We start from the raw sequence: 14,751 nt of genomic DNA on the forward strand, positions 1-14,751 counted from the left end.
GGAGCGTCTGATGGTTCGAGAGCTAGCGGGATTCTGAATTTCCGACATAGCCTTGCACAGATCGCTTATTTGACTGTGTGCTCCACTGCAGATAACTCGTCCATCAACTTAGCCAACGAAGTTATTCATATTGCCAGCGCCTTCAAACCACTTGGGTTCCCACACGTTATTAGAACCCTGTGGCGGCCGATAATCAGTGGGCAACTGAGGTCGCAGTGGCGTTTTATCGCAACATAATAGAACACTTGAAGGCGACTGGCTCGGATGTCAGTCATGACGTGGTTGCTTATGCTCTCCACCATGTAACTAAAGAGATAAGGCAGAAGAAACTGGGTAATGTAATTTGTAGAGCACTGTTTATAAATATCAGGGCGTAGGAAGATCTTGGAAACAGCCTTTAAGAAGACACTGAGGTGAAAGAGAAAGGTGATGTTTCCAAATATCCCTCAAGGAATCTGAATAAAGCCTTGCAATTGGCGAGGGACAGCACTCTTCCGTTAGTCAACCAGCCTTGTGCAAGGTTACGCCGCCTTAGTATAATGTATGTTTGCACACCTGTGCATGCGGGGTTATCAGTAAGAGATGTGGCATCTGTTCATAGACTATTCATATTTATAGTGGTAGAAGCTCATAGTCAACACATCTTCCCAGTATGGCTCATATTGATGCTTCGTGTTACTGTCTAATCTGATATTGCTCATTCAGCTTGATGAGCATTGAAGTAAAATGACGACTCCAGAGCTTATCTGCGCCAACTGGGGCCTCGCAAACAGAGACTGCAAGCAAGAAGGCAGATACACTTGCAGCAAATGTCATCTAGTCCTTGTGGGTTCATCATTGACCATGCAGCTCTTTTCTCTATCTGTTTGTCCTGACAGATCTGACTTTGTAGTACTGCGGTCCAGTATGCCAGAAATCGCACTGGACGCAACACAGATCCGATTGTAAATCGGACCTCAATAAAGCAACATGGCAGCCCGCTTGGGTTTTGAAGAATCGAATGCCTTCATTTATTGCAGGAGGGTTCGGACAACAGTTTGGGATGAAGAAGTACCTCTGGGGTAACATCCCTGCCTTCGACATCCTTCGACTTGGATCAAACGAAGGGGAAGAATATGGTGGAGTGATACGCATCTTATTTGCTGGTATGTGCTTGATTTCACTTCGCTATTGATGCCCATACGATTCCTTGTCGGGAGCTGATGAGACATACCATTGTCTATAGCTTCAGGAGATCTTCGAAATGTTGTCAAGACAATTGCCCAGCTTCCGAGTAGCTATAGCTACCCCCTCGAACTTACGATAAACGACCGGGATCCCGAAATTGTGGCCCGCAACGTTATCTTGCTTCTTATTGCCCTAATAGTTGAGCAAGTTGACGAGGCAGTTGATTGCATCATTCACATCTGGTACTCGGCTTTCGTGCGCGAATCACACGTTGACCTCCTCAGACATCGAGTTCGACCTCTGATCGAGGATGTCTGCAACAAGATCAAAGACAAAAAGCCCGGTAGCCTCTTAGGGAAGACATGGGCATTTGGACGGCACTCTCTCCGAGTCGTTCTCGAAAGATCGTCTTGGGACCGTCTCTTGTCTTTGGTTGACCCGCCAGCTGGCTTGACTGCTGATCGTGCACGTGAACTTCGTGCAGCTATTACTCTGGCTGAATCACGGAAAGACTACCGTGATCGATACGTGTACTGCCAGTCGCCGTCGCATCGAATCGCTTTCAAAAAGTTCAGGGAGGACGGCCTCCTCCTCCCGTTTGGATCCTCAGGTAATGGATTTCGAGAACCAAACCCGTGAGTTGGAAACCACATCACGCCGTGCTATAAAGGCTAGTAGAGACAGAACATTGTTCCATACAGCTAATGCCTGGCCAATGAATGACAATGCCGATCCGCTTCACGGGTGGTCTTTAGACGAGGTTGCCGCTACGTCAACAGGCCCTGCAACTGCGGATATATACGGCAAGCTCTTCTTTTACATTCGCGGAATGCTTCGATCTTTCCTTGGTCGGCTCCCGAGTCTGAGGCTCTCCTTTAAACTCTTTCAGCTCGACGCTGCTTGCCTTCCTGGCCATCTCAAGAATGATTTTTTCAGTAGAATCGAGGTGAGCAATTAGCATCTGTCCCCTGGACCGGAATTTTGGTCTGAAATTGTACCTCAAAAAAACACACTGATGGATCTGTATAGGTGTCCAACATTTCGGATGCTGGCTGGTTGGGAATTCACCACACACTAAGTTTGATGGTGCCTTTGCTTCAAACGCCTCAAGAGAACCCACATGCGACCCTGATTACACTCTTCATGAACGCGGTTGACGAAACCTTAACCGATCAAGACAAAATGCAGGACCTGACTACAGATAGTCCAGCCACTAAACGCCTTCTCAAATATCTTCCTGTGAAAGGGAGGACAACTTCCGCCTATGATCCCAAGCTCATCAAGTTCAACCTTGGCCGGGACCTGGTCAAAACCTATGACGACATCTTCGGCCGGTGAGTACAGATTCTTTGTATACCTGGACCCCGCATGTTCATCCTGAGAGTAGGTATTCGAAGACGCTTAAGTTTTGTGAGTTTGCCGATTTGCTGGGGGCGGCGATGAAGGAGACGCACACTATCATCGACAAGTGGCCCTATAGATTGAAGCTCCGACCTGGCCAACCAGGCGCGCAAGAGGAGTTCGACAGGTGCATTAGTGGAGGGATGTCAGGGAAAGAGCGCTACGTAGAATGGAAAAGAGTTCATAGGGGTATGATTTGAAGACATGGTTATGGATGCCACCTGGCCGTCGGAATTTTAAGCGATCCCATAAGAGGTATATGTCTAATCGTTAGGATAATTTCCCAATCATCTTATGTTAAATCTCACATAGCAGAGCTCGTGCCTTGGGTGTTCTACATAAAGAACGGAATACATTGCTTCCCACCGCTCCAACGCCGAGGACTCGCATGATCAGTTCAGCAAGTAGGAAGCATCTAATTCATCTAGATGGGCATATCAATAAGTCTCAGGCACCCGGTTACTACCCATTATTCATGCTGTTACGTACCGAGGACTTTAGGTGGATACTACCTCGGTCATTGGGATTGAATAGTAATCAGCATTGCGGCAGGGAGTAAACCCGCATAAAATGCAACAGAGCGTACTCGGCTCGCCGAGCGAGCTTGTCAATTTACATGCACAATCCCATGAACATGATGCACACTCTGACGGTTTGGGATAAGCTAGATGCGTTTATCGGCTGGCTTTCAGTTGGTAAGACAAGGATTAAAATATTGTACGCCGTCATTAACTCACCTTCAACAGTCGCAGAGGCAATATATGCTGCAGTCACAGGGTTATTCCGAGGCCCTTCAGGGGCAGATACCTATCATCATCATATAATCCAAGCTGTGGTTAAGAAGGTGGTGTACCGCAAACGTAGCCTGTGCGATCCACACTACTAACTTACTGCTGCAGCTTACGATGAGACTCAGTCCGCTACAACTGCAGTAAGTACCACAAAGACCGATAAATTGGCACAGTTAACAGAGATAGGTATATGTTCAAGTCTTATGACCAACTCTACCTGCATTACTGCCAAAAGAATGGCCTCAAGCCACATTGTGTCTCGAATATCCGCGGGCTGAAAGGGTTCTGGATTGGCAGTCCCTCCGCGGAATATATCGTCATCAACTTCCATGGTATTCAGCCCACAAATATGACGAGACACTACTAATAATCAGAACAGGTGGTGGTTTTGCCATGGATGCGACAGCTTCCTACCTTGACTTCTGGCCGCGGATACAGAAGAGTCTTGCAAATGCTGGTATAGAAACGGCCTGGTTCCATTGCACGTATACCTTAACACCGCACGCGGCGTATCCTACTCAGTTCCAAGAAGCCGTCGAAGCTCTACGGTATATTCTGGAGGATGTTGGACGGTCACCGTCCCAAATTCTACTAGCTGGAGATTCGGCGGGCGCGAATTTGTGCCTAGCAGTAATATCCCACTTAACCCATCCTTCCGAAGACGTGCCCGAGTTAGTCATCAATGAGCCCATTAAAGGCGCTATCCTCATGTCTCCATGGGTCTCGTTTCATCACAGCTGGCCGAGTGTAGAAGCCAGTGAACATAGGGATATCGATGCAAAGGACGTCACGACAAAGTGGTCGAGAGCCTATCTCAATGGGCGGCCGTCGAACAACTACATCGAAGCAACAGAGGCACCAGATTGGTGGTGGGACAACATTAAGGCCCAGCAGACTCTGGTACTTGCTGGAGGTGACGAAGCTCTACTAGACCCGATCAAGGTTTGGGTGAGCAAGTTCAAAGTAAGTAGCTGCAGGATCTAATGTTGCCAGACGGAATGGTTGATACCTCACAGATATCAAATCCCGACACAACTCTGGTGATTGGGGACAGGGAATGTCATGTTGCGCCTCTGATCTGGCCGATGTTTGGTGACTATCATGAAACCCAGCAGGAGCGTGCTTTGAAGCACTGGCTGCTGCAACGGTTACGTTAATGTATACATATATATATCTGTACACGATAAAGAGACCTGTGCTGCAATAGAATATTCTTTTACCGTGTTCTTTTCCAGCGCAGATTGTGGTAGTTGGAGTAAGGTAGGTCGGGCGTCGAGAAAACATCACGTAGTATAAGATTAAATAAGGTGCCTCAGAAAGGGTTAAGCGAACCTATCTGGGCCGGTAAGCAGTAGCTCTAGCAAAATGAATCTACTTTAGAATTGCCTCGGGTGGCAAGGGTCTGTATTGTTTGATTACAATATCATCAGGCAAGCATCAAGCTAAATTTCACTACGGTTAATCCCCTGGTTACAACAAGAAGGGAGCTTAAGCCACATATGAATGTCTATGATAGGATACAGAAACCATCAGTACTGCCTCCCACGTGGCTTCGTCGTTATTGCTCTAAGCAACAGTCCCTCCACTGCTTTGTGAGAATGAACTAGACTTTTGCTCTCCTCAACCTCTCTTGCTCTGGCACCGGTGAAACCTGTATCATCAACTATCCCCATCCGAAGACAGTCTTCCAAATAGTCTGAAGCCGGCCGGCTCTCGCAGCTCAGAGACCCATTCCAGCAAGCCTCTTTTGGCCCTTATCCGTGAACAAAAGAAGTCCATTGGAGTAGCCAACCGCCCAGATCATAGGATACCGCCAATGAAACCACCACGGATGATCCGAGGCCCCAAACCACCCAAAATGCTTGTCCAGGTTGTAGCATAGATAGTTGCAGCTACTCAAAACAAGCAATGCCAGAATCCCCGTGAAATGAGCCGCCTTCTTTCCGTAATAATGGTCGACAATGAAGCAGTTTGTGAGGCCACCCATCGCTCCGCCCATGCCTAATGGACAAAAGACCAGCGTCCACAGGATTTTGTAAATCAGGTCGCGAGTTCCGGTCATGATGAAGACGCCGACGGCCAGGAAGATGACTTCGGCGAAGAGGGAATTGAGCCAGAATAGTAGGAAAGGTCGGAGGTACACGGCTCGTCGCTTTCTGGCAACCTTTGCATCTTGCTCATCGGTGATCAGGACTTGGTAGTTCATGGTTGTTGTGTAATCAGGTGTTCGAATGAAGGAGATAGGCTTGTCTTGAGTTTGTAAGCATTTTGTGTAGAGTTTAGTTGGACAGTCTTATAACACAGTATATGACGGAAGTATACAACCGCATGGCCTCGGTGGTGTATATTCATTGATTAGTCTTCATGTTGTATCATACCGAGGTCTCGGATACCAATTATTCGGTTAGGTTGTTGTTTAGTGATCTCTACTTCTCCCGTAAATGAGCACAAAATAAAGAATACCTAGCATGAATTCCAGATGTCCCCCACGTCCTATGTTACTCATGTCAACTAATGTTGCTTATTGAAATTATCAATCAGCGGTCACGACGTTGGCGATTGATAGCGTTTGGGCTTGAGAAGGTCGAGGGATTGGCAACATACCAAAATATATCTTCGTGTGTCCGCCCTGTAACATACAGTGATATTCATCCATTCTCGTGCAATTGTCAATTTGACTAATTAATCCGCGAGTTCTAGCTGACGATAATAAGAAGTTATATATTTGAGAATAAATATTCGCAGTAATCATAAATTACATTCATGTCTCTTAAGCCAATGACTATGAAGTCTGCCAAGACAGCAATTTACTCAACTCTAAGAACACGTATTTATGGCCTATCTCTGATGAATCTCTATCGATGCTCCTTCACTCGAGAGATCTTTAAAAGACATTGGCGTTCACACACACAAAGACAAGTCAGAGCCCAGTGCAGTCCACATAAGCAATGATGTCAGATATGCTTACAAGAAGCAGCGCAGAACCACACTCGACAACCCAGTAAGTCAAGCATGACAGGTACATACGACCTTCCCTTTGAATGAGGAGAATAGTATCAACTCGCTTCCCAATCGGGCAGGACAAAGTTCAAGGTTATAAGGCTCCTAATACTCCCCATCCAATCCCCAGTGTCTAGACGTTCAGTTGAACCTTAGTCTAATCAGCAGAACCTTCACCGGACTAATCCACGGGTTGTTGGCGCACCGACATGTACCTACTGATGACGGCCTGGTATGAACACTGGTATCTGATGACAACTGACGATGTCATCCGGATTAGGTTGTCATGCAATTGGTTGGCAAGAATGTCGGTCACACGACACCGGTAGCAGCCACAAGCCACAAGCTTCCTCTTCGGATCAATTAATTCGACAGAGGCGCAGATCAGACACTGACTAGACTTTTCAATGGAGGATTAAGCAGGTTTGCAACTGCGTGGTGTTGCTGATCGGCATATCCTGCACAACGCAGACGCGTCATGGCGGCTTGTCACGTGAGTTCCCGGCTTTGCTGCACTTGGACTGCTGGACTGGCTTAGTCAGCAACACGGAGTACGATTTTCAAATTGATGCCAAATAAGCAACTCATTCATGTATTGAGAGCGATACCATTATCAATATGTACATATTAGATCTAGATGCGCCAGGCATGCAAATATGCGATGACCGTTTATCCGTATCCGTTCTCCATAGTGGAACCCAGCCCAACCCAAACCAAACGCCGTGAAACGCTCAAACGACCGAATCAGAGAACCGGTCAGTATCCTGATCCGCCAGCAAGGGCACGTCCCCACGCGACTGGCGCCATTTGTGCACATTCCGATCGCCAGTGGTCGGGACAGGCTTCGCGAGCCGCAGCGCCCAGCAGATGCAGTACTCGACCGGGAGGAGGAGGAGCAGGACGCGGTTCCCCAAGAAGCAGATGGTGACGGTGAAAGTGGCGACCGTCGCGTCGAGCCAGTAGTGGTTTGCCGTTGCGATGATGACACTCAGCACGAGCAGGGGGTACACGAACGCCATGACCACGAAGAAGATCTGCGTGAAGGGGGACTTGCGGACGGGTCGGCCCTGCAGTCTGTGCACGAGGCCCGAGTGGTAGATGAAGGTGCACCCGATGACGAACGCGTAGGTGAAATGCAGACTCGGCATCGCGGCGAACTGGTTGACGGATTTCCCGCCTACCCAGACGCTCTCTGCGTGCTCTTGGCGGACGGTGTCGTAGAAGCCGTAGGAGTCGGGGAGCAGCCGGGGCGGCATGCAGGGGTAGAAGCAGAAGATGAGGAATGCGGCGAAGTTGCCGAGGGTCATGGTCCGTCGCGCGACAGCAAAGGTGTTGTGGTTTTCGGCGGCGTAGTAGTACCAGCCCAAGAACCTGAGATGTGGTCAGCACTGAGTTGCAGGAGGCTCAGAATTGGGATAGACTTACAACACGGTTCCGGGGATGTGAACGAGGGAGTAAATGCGGTTGAAGAAGGTCATGATGGACTGGTGTCCATTGAGGAAAAATGACTGAAAGTCGGATTCCTCTATCGGAAAGAAAAACCGCGCGATGGAATGATGCTCGAAGTTCAAGATCCCGACACCGTGATCCTGTGCAACCTGGACGACGCCAATCTCGGCGGGGGACAGCCACTGCGACGTCGCTTTGGTGACAGAGTAAAACAGATAGTTGACGGCCCAGTAGAACATTTCGACCAGAAACGGGAATTTCTGCAGGATTCTGCTGTGGATATGGTGCGCCCACCGTGAGGAATCCGGAACTTCAATGGCGATGCCGCATATTGTGGGGATTTTAGAGGGATAGTCCTCCATCGAGCTGCCGTTATCATCTACCGTTGTTCTGCTGCCGAAAATGCTGAAGCCTCTACGGCGGTTAATGACTAACGAGCCAATCATGATGCTCACAACGATCTGTAGATGGATAGTCAATACAGAAAGACTAAGATTCTTGGTTAGATTGCGACGTGACATACGATGGGTTCGAGCCAAGCGTGCGACTCGAACTGGGGTTTACCCAGGTCCGGCGACTCCGCCCTGGCATCCATGACGGCGGGTAGAGAAGAATGGGAGGAGTCGTGGAGAGCTGCGGTGGTGAGGTGAAGATCAACAGTAGTGAAAAGGAGAAACCAACTGCAGATTTCTGGAAAGTGGAGATTATATACTACTTGGCGGATTGATAACCGGACCAGGTTATGATCCAGAAGGGCAGGGGGCTGAAGAACAAACAGGTGTTTGACTGGGCTGGGCTGCGTAGATCCAAGTTTTACCACCCGTACTCGTATTATGTTCTGCTCCGCCAAGAGTGCGTATCCACCCAGAACAAGGACTTGCTTGGCGGGAAAATCCTCCTGGAACCGGTTGATCCGGTCGGATGCGAGGGGCTCCAGATTCATTCACTAAAGGAGGAGACCAGCAACGCGTCCCTTCTGCAGAGAGCAGGTGCAAGTTCTACCACGCGAAGAATGAAGTTCCTGCATGCTAGGAGTTGCCTCTGATTCAGTGCAGTATGTAAAGGTACTAAGATACTAGTAAAGTACTGCATACTGCGTACTATTTGTTTCATCTTTGGACGCGTAGGCAGAGCTACGTTTCATCCACGGTTATTGGATGCTGCAGTCGGCTGACGGCAGGTAATGGACAAATACCGAGCAATGTGCATATGCCCTGTTACTATGTCGGGGCTAGCCATGTCGAAACTCCGCTGAAGTAATAACCCCTAGTGGCCACTAGCGCTGGCCGATGATGGCAGAGGCGCCATCCACTCCCGCTATTTTTGACTTTTCTGCAAGTTGTGCAACTCCCGAACCGCCTGTTCGATATCATTTTTCGTCACCATGTCGGATGCGGAATCTCCGATCGCCGATTGGTTATGGTCAACTTCCTTGATTTGTACCTGGACGGTGCGGACAGCATAATTTATGCTTGATATGCCCAGTTGCGAATAATCAACATAATCTTTCACAGGAGCCAAGGAGTCCAGAACGATGGCGATCCAGGTATGAAACACTAATCGTTAGATCATTGAAGAAGCTTCTTAAAATCCCTCATGCCCCGAGGTCGCGACTCTCGGGTCTCAACCTGGCTCTACAGCTTCGTGGTCACGTGAACTGATACCGAAGAGGAGCATTTGTCCGACTCAGAAATTCCTCGGCCCATGGTATCACGTGATAAACTAAGTGCTCTCCAGACACGTCATGTTGTTTTGACCGTTATTCTCTGTCTCCAACTTATTTGTCTATCATATTCTTAAGGATGACCAGAGATATGCTTTTTCTGGGTGCTTGGCTTACTAGGTCATCCGTTGGGGACAATGAGATCGATTTCTTTTCGTTTAGTGAACCTGGGAAACTTCCCTACCTTGAAACGTCTCCGTATGCGACATCACCTGCCGACCCTCGCTCTTGGACACGCGAGACTGAACACGAGCCACTGCATCACTCAAATCGGTCTTTAGACTCACATGTCTGCGGCCGCTGACCAGCACCCGCTCCGAGCTCGTTTCCATGCATACGACGTCCAGCAGATCCCCCCGAGGGTCGTACGTCACTTGATCGACGAAGTCAACCTCAGGCCGCCTTGACCCTCCGTCATGAATCCACAAGGGACACGCGCTTCGTTGCACGCGCGAAATCCAGCGACATCAAATGCGGTAAATGCTTCAGCAAAGGCTAAAACAGCAGTGATACTTCCTCCGCCAGCAACGAGAACCACAGTGTGATAGTGATGTTGGACAAGGGTTCGGAGAATGGTGCCGTATGGTCCCTCGACGATCGTATTCACACGACCCTCCAGCTTAGGAATCGCATCTGAACCGAACCGCCTATTTCACAGAAACGAACACTGAGTCCTGCCTGAGGAGGAATGGGAAACTTCATTAGCCGCCCCCCACGGAGCTTTTGTACAGCCCATTCCGCCAGCCGCAAGCGTGCATTTGCAATAGTAGAGGGATGAGTCTCAAGCACTTTGGTCCGCGAATTGAAGGACAATGTGCTGTCAAGGCCCCCACTTCCATCTTGGTCCGGAGAGATTCACTTTCATTGCTGACTATGTGTCCGGTGACTGGTCCCGTGCCGAACAACTTGGCAACCACTATTCCTTCATTTTGAACGCGGAGGACCGGCCAAAAATCCATCCCAGGCAGGACTTGATCCGAGGTGCCAGTGTGGCCCAGACGTAGATCCACGAATTGAGTTCCTGGCCCAAGTGCCAGCAATACAGCCCGGGAAGACCATCGCCAGGCATATATGAACTGACGGAGACCTCGTACATCTGTCGCCGAATCGGAGAATCGATAGAATCACTAGGCCCACCAGCATGACAAAGGGGAGTACCGGTGGACTCGTGGGGGCTGTCAACAGACGATCGGTGGAGTACTGCAGATATATCTACCTCGTAGTTTCCCTTCTTGTAGTACTATGCATGTAGCTGTGCGATACCACCTTCGTGTAGAGGCTGGCAGACGAAAGGATATGCATGAACTACACTAATAAACAGAATGAAATAGCTGGTCATGAGTTGAAAACATTGAGCTTCTCATGGCCGATTCTAGGGTGTTTCTGTCACCCGTCGGTATTGGACGCGTATTGGTCACAACAGCAACTCAATTCACCCTGCAACGACCCACAAAATGAGAATAACAAATCAGAAATTCAAAGAGAAAAGTACATCACAAGATTATTCCGGAGAATATTCTTGGATAAATATTTTCTATAACTTTGCCTTGTCTACTTGCGTGAAATGAGGATTTCTACTTTATGCCAGTCCAACGACTATCCATCTTGGCTATTCGCTACCAAGTAAAAGATTCCTCCACGAAAGAAACAAGCAAAGACGGATTCTGTCTAATCATCTCCGAAACGACATGTCGAACCTCATCCGCCATCCTCGCCGGCCCACTGACAACAACACAAACCGGCACACCGTGATACTTCTGAACCTCTTCTGTCAACAGCGTCGGGATATCCATTCGCCGGTCATGGTAGGTCCGCACATTCATATCATGCCAGCAAGCGTTTCCAACCGTCTCTTGGACAGACTCAATCAATGCTTTGCTGCGACAAGCCCAGAATAACGTATGTCCTCCGCGGTGGCTGCACAAATCCGGGACCAGAGCGGTGATCCCGACTCCTCCAGCAATGGCGATGACATTGGGATGATTTGTCCAGTGATGACTGACCAGGGGAGATGGGGGATATGATCCTTCCACTAAAACCGGGAGTTGAGACCGCGCACTTAGGTGTCGCGTTGTTCCAGACTGGGTGCGTACGAAGAACGTGAGGCATGGTTGGTAAGATCCCTCGGTGGCCAGGTCCTGCGACGAGGATGTAGAAAGCGGCTTGTCCGAATCAAGAAACGTCGTCACCGAAGTACCGTTCTTCGACAGATATCCACTCTTGACATCCTGCGGCACGACGTCGATCTTCTTCTCCGTGCTGTCCTCGCGTCGGAAACGGGTAATCGCGGAGAAGGGGTGGTTTTCCCAGATCCGCCACGTCAGAGTGGGAAAATAGAGGTATACGTGGCCCTGCGCATGTACACCAGGAACTTCAACTTTGAGATACTCATCATCCAGGACAGTGACATGAGCCTTCCGAATCCCATGCCGTGCCAGCCTCAATACCCGAAATACCCGCTCAAACGCCCAGATACCGAACGCCACATAGATCCAGGTTTCGTAGCCCCATTGATGTCCGTACCGGTACCAAATATGCAAGTAGCACGCAAGAAGAGCAAGGAAGGACAGGACGACGTGCCAAGCCAGGAATAACTCGTAGAAACGTTTCCGGATTGGCCATGTGGATGACGGGATCAAGACGGCCATCGCCAAAGTCGCCACGACGCCCCAAATCCAGAATGCCTGCTTACTTTCGGTACTGTGCTCATTGTTGGCGATGGCAATATGCAGATATATCGCCGAGTGCAGACAAGCTTCGAGAGTGCAGATGAACGCCAGCCAGCGATGGAGCAAGAGAAAGGTTGAATGCGACCAATCAGTCAGCCAGAGGAGAAAGTTGTTCCGACCGGTGTATAGCACCAGCAAGGGAATATTCGCAAAGCTGAGCACACCGATGCGATTTGCCACGTAATTGAGAATTTCGTCGTGCTTGGACGCGAACCAGGTGCTTGGATTAGCAGATCGGAACCCGACAGCGCACAATATTATGTTAATTGTTGACAGATACGCAATGAAGAGGGCCTGCCCTCGAGTGGGCATAAAGAAGGTGCCGAGCATCGGGGACTATGGCGACGACCGACAAAAGGAGGATCGATGAAGACTGCCTTGAACCATACTCCCAAAGCGGCCGGAAGTGGTACGAAACGGATTAGAGAAGAGACGATTGGGATGACTGCACCGGTGAGAAGGAGGACTAAGCTATAGCGAGGCAAATCAGCAAGCAGCGCTGTGAATCACTGCAGGAAGCCTGCCCGTATCGCTCATGGGACGTCTCGAGAGCCTCGAACGTCCAGAGAGTATTGTAATTACTCACATACGTCTCTTCCTCGACCAAAGAAACCACATCAAGAACCGCGGATGTGTTAAGTATTGTAGTTGGCGGTCTGGCAAGGCTTCCAAGAGCTTCCTGATAGGACTCCTTCGGGCTAGGTTGATGCTGTAGTCTACCGGCCACGTTCAACTCCCAGTAATTCTCCAGAACTGAGACAGATACATCAGCACAGTGGATGTACATGCAGTAGGCTAGTGTTTGAAGGAAGGGATCATTGTTCGCATAGCACGCAGGGCTCGGAGTATCCATTGCCAACCCGGCCTCATCCATAGCCATGTCATGACCTCCTGTGGTGTCGCAATTCAGAGGGTTTGTAATCGAGGCACGACACGCATAAGCGCAGACGGGCTTATACATGGAGATGCCATAGCCAGTGAGCCCGTGCCCTGGTCTTCCGTTTGGATCATGCGACGCGACTGGTATTGCAAGAGAGAGCAGGATCTGCGCTGCCCGCTGGTATTGCGACAGCTTCATCGCGATGGAGCGGTTCAAGTTGAGTCTTGACTCTGATCAGTCCTCAACCAACAGATAATAAAAGGAAAAGGAGAAAGTCTGTGCAGCATGATGATAGCCACGGAGGAAGACTCAAAGCGTAAGGTTTTAGGGTGTTCATGATCCTTCGCGTTGATGCTTCGGAAATCAGTATATTTTGTAGCGGGTCCAGACATGAGCGGAAATGAGCAGATTTGAACAGTTCCCCACAGCAGACAAGTAGCTCTACAGCATCTAGACTACTTGGCAGCAGCAGACGAGAATAGTACTACATCAAAGGCATCCAGTCACGATTCTATTCTGATATCTTTTTCGTAATCGCCGTCCTTTCCAGTGGTAAACGGGAACCCTCTATGTATCATGTATCCGAAAATTAGGTACATGGGCGTCCACTGCCTCATTCGCTCTTCGCATGTCAGAGATATGACCGCAAATCACAGCCATCCGGCGATATGACTCTGACTCATGAAAGATCAAGCTCGCCGAGATGGTGTCTGACGTCAAGCCGATGTGGTAATGTCGAGTCTTCACGCTGGCGCATGTACCCATCCTTTGAGGAGCTCCCCTGCGAGGATTCCTGCGAGTACGACACAGAGAACACCGATATTAAGACCCATCACCCCTATCATTCTGAAAAGACATCGGTTAGGATGCGCCGCTTCAGAAAGACGGGAAACTCACAAGACAAACACAATAAACGCCCTGAGAAGCCCACCAAAGCCCGCATCCAGACGTAGTACGACACCGACTTCTGTACGGTCGACTCAATCGGGGACAGGTTATCAGTGGTGGATCCATGACTGCCCACCCATTCAGCGTGGTGTGCGAGCATCTCGACTGGTTCGTCGTCGGCGTGAGCATGATTCTCCCTGTTGATCCGCACGAATCTTGGAAGAGGACTGAGGCGAGCATTGAAGCGAGCTCTGCGTCGGTGGGGAGGAAGTCTTCCGAGGGACTCAAGGGCACGCGCTTTGATGATCTTGTTCTCAAGTTTATTCCTGACGGCGACCAAGTATCTGTTCCAACAGGCAAGGAAGAAAAACACAACGAGTGTAAGGACGTATACGACGATGGAGTCAGTGCTCTGGCCGTAGAAAGGCAGAGTGAGGCGAGTTCCACTGTGAAAGGAAGTGGACATTCTCACTCCGCTACCTTGACTGTCGCCAGAACGAGAGCTATAAGACTCATTCTTCCGGTCCATGGTGACTTTAGCTCTTTATCTTTTCTTTTTCAGGTTTCAAGAAGTAAGGAATTGGGGGAAATGGACTAGATGGATAAACGACGCGAGATGGTCAGTGTTTGTTACTCGCGAGGAAGTGCGAAAAGAGCCAGAGGGGTCTGTTGTTTGTGTTATCATTCACTGCTCTATAGAGCTAGTAGAGACTTTATGCATAT

The 14,751-nt window shown here is 49.4% G+C and overlaps 5 protein-coding genes across 5 annotated transcripts; 2 read left to right on the forward strand and 3 right to left on the reverse strand.

Annotated features, from left to right (window-relative positions):
* Positions 1-726: 726 nt before the first annotated feature.
* P174DRAFT_377056 (uncharacterized protein) lies at positions 727-2,768 on the forward strand (the record flags this gene model as incomplete). Its single annotated transcript, XM_024822727.1, has 6 exons — positions 727-825; positions 893-1,145; positions 1,226-1,802; positions 1,852-2,113; positions 2,197-2,501; positions 2,552-2,768. 6 exons carry the CDS (start codon positions 727-729, stop codon positions 2,766-2,768), a joined length of 1,713 nt encoding a protein of 570 aa, XP_024678665.1.
* Positions 2,769-3,205: 437 nt separating this feature from the next.
* On the forward strand, positions 3,206-4,516 carry P174DRAFT_496318 (putative epsilon-lactone hydrolase; the record flags this gene model as incomplete). The annotated part of the gene is made up of 5 exons (XM_024830881.1): positions 3,206-3,263; positions 3,315-3,412; positions 3,559-3,691; positions 3,739-4,322; positions 4,376-4,516. The coding sequence occupies 5 exons, from the start codon at positions 3,206-3,208 to the stop codon at positions 4,514-4,516; spliced, it is 1,014 nt and encodes a 337-aa protein (XP_024678666.1).
* Positions 4,517-4,977: 461 nt separating this feature from the next.
* P174DRAFT_412802 (uncharacterized protein) lies at positions 4,978-6,016 on the reverse strand. Its single transcript, XM_024824322.1, has 3 exons — positions 5,964-6,016; positions 5,738-5,852; positions 4,978-5,651 (listed from the first exon to the last, which is right to left on the reverse strand). Exon 3 carries the CDS (start codon positions 5,563-5,565, stop codon positions 5,080-5,082), a length of 486 nt encoding a protein of 161 aa, XP_024678667.1. The 5' UTR covers positions 5,566-5,651; positions 5,738-5,852; positions 5,964-6,016; the 3' UTR covers positions 4,978-5,079.
* A 922-nt stretch (positions 6,017-6,938) lies between these two features.
* Positions 6,939-8,403, reverse strand: P174DRAFT_412804 (phosphatase PAP2 family protein; the record flags this gene model as incomplete). Its single annotated transcript, XM_024824323.1, has 3 exons — positions 6,939-7,730; positions 7,785-8,269; positions 8,332-8,403. The coding sequence occupies 3 exons, from the start codon at positions 8,401-8,403 to the stop codon at positions 7,091-7,093; spliced, it is 1,197 nt and encodes a 398-aa protein (XP_024678668.1). The 3' UTR covers positions 6,939-7,090.
* A 2,744-nt stretch (positions 8,404-11,147) lies between these two features.
* Positions 11,148-14,557, reverse strand: P174DRAFT_424271 (putative ferric-chelate reductase (Fre2); the record flags this gene model as incomplete). Its single annotated transcript, XM_024825186.1, has 5 exons — positions 11,148-12,554; positions 12,614-12,731; positions 12,851-13,363; positions 13,888-13,978; positions 14,038-14,557. 5 exons carry the CDS (start codon positions 14,555-14,557, stop codon positions 11,148-11,150), a joined length of 2,649 nt encoding a protein of 882 aa, XP_024678669.1.
* Positions 14,558-14,751: the final 194 nt, after the last annotated feature.

The sequence above is a fragment of the Aspergillus novofumigatus genome (genome assembly GCF_002847465.1).
Source record: "Aspergillus novofumigatus IBT 16806 chromosome Unknown P174scaffold_8, whole genome shotgun sequence".
In the NCBI taxonomy this organism is placed as follows: Eukaryota; Fungi; Ascomycota; class Eurotiomycetes; order Eurotiales; family Aspergillaceae; genus Aspergillus; species Aspergillus novofumigatus.

Coding starts and splice junctions, on each gene's coding strand:
- P174DRAFT_412802 (XM_024824322.1), bottom strand. CDS start 5,565: ATGAACTACCAAGTCCTGATCACCGATGAGCAAGATGCAAAGGTTGCC.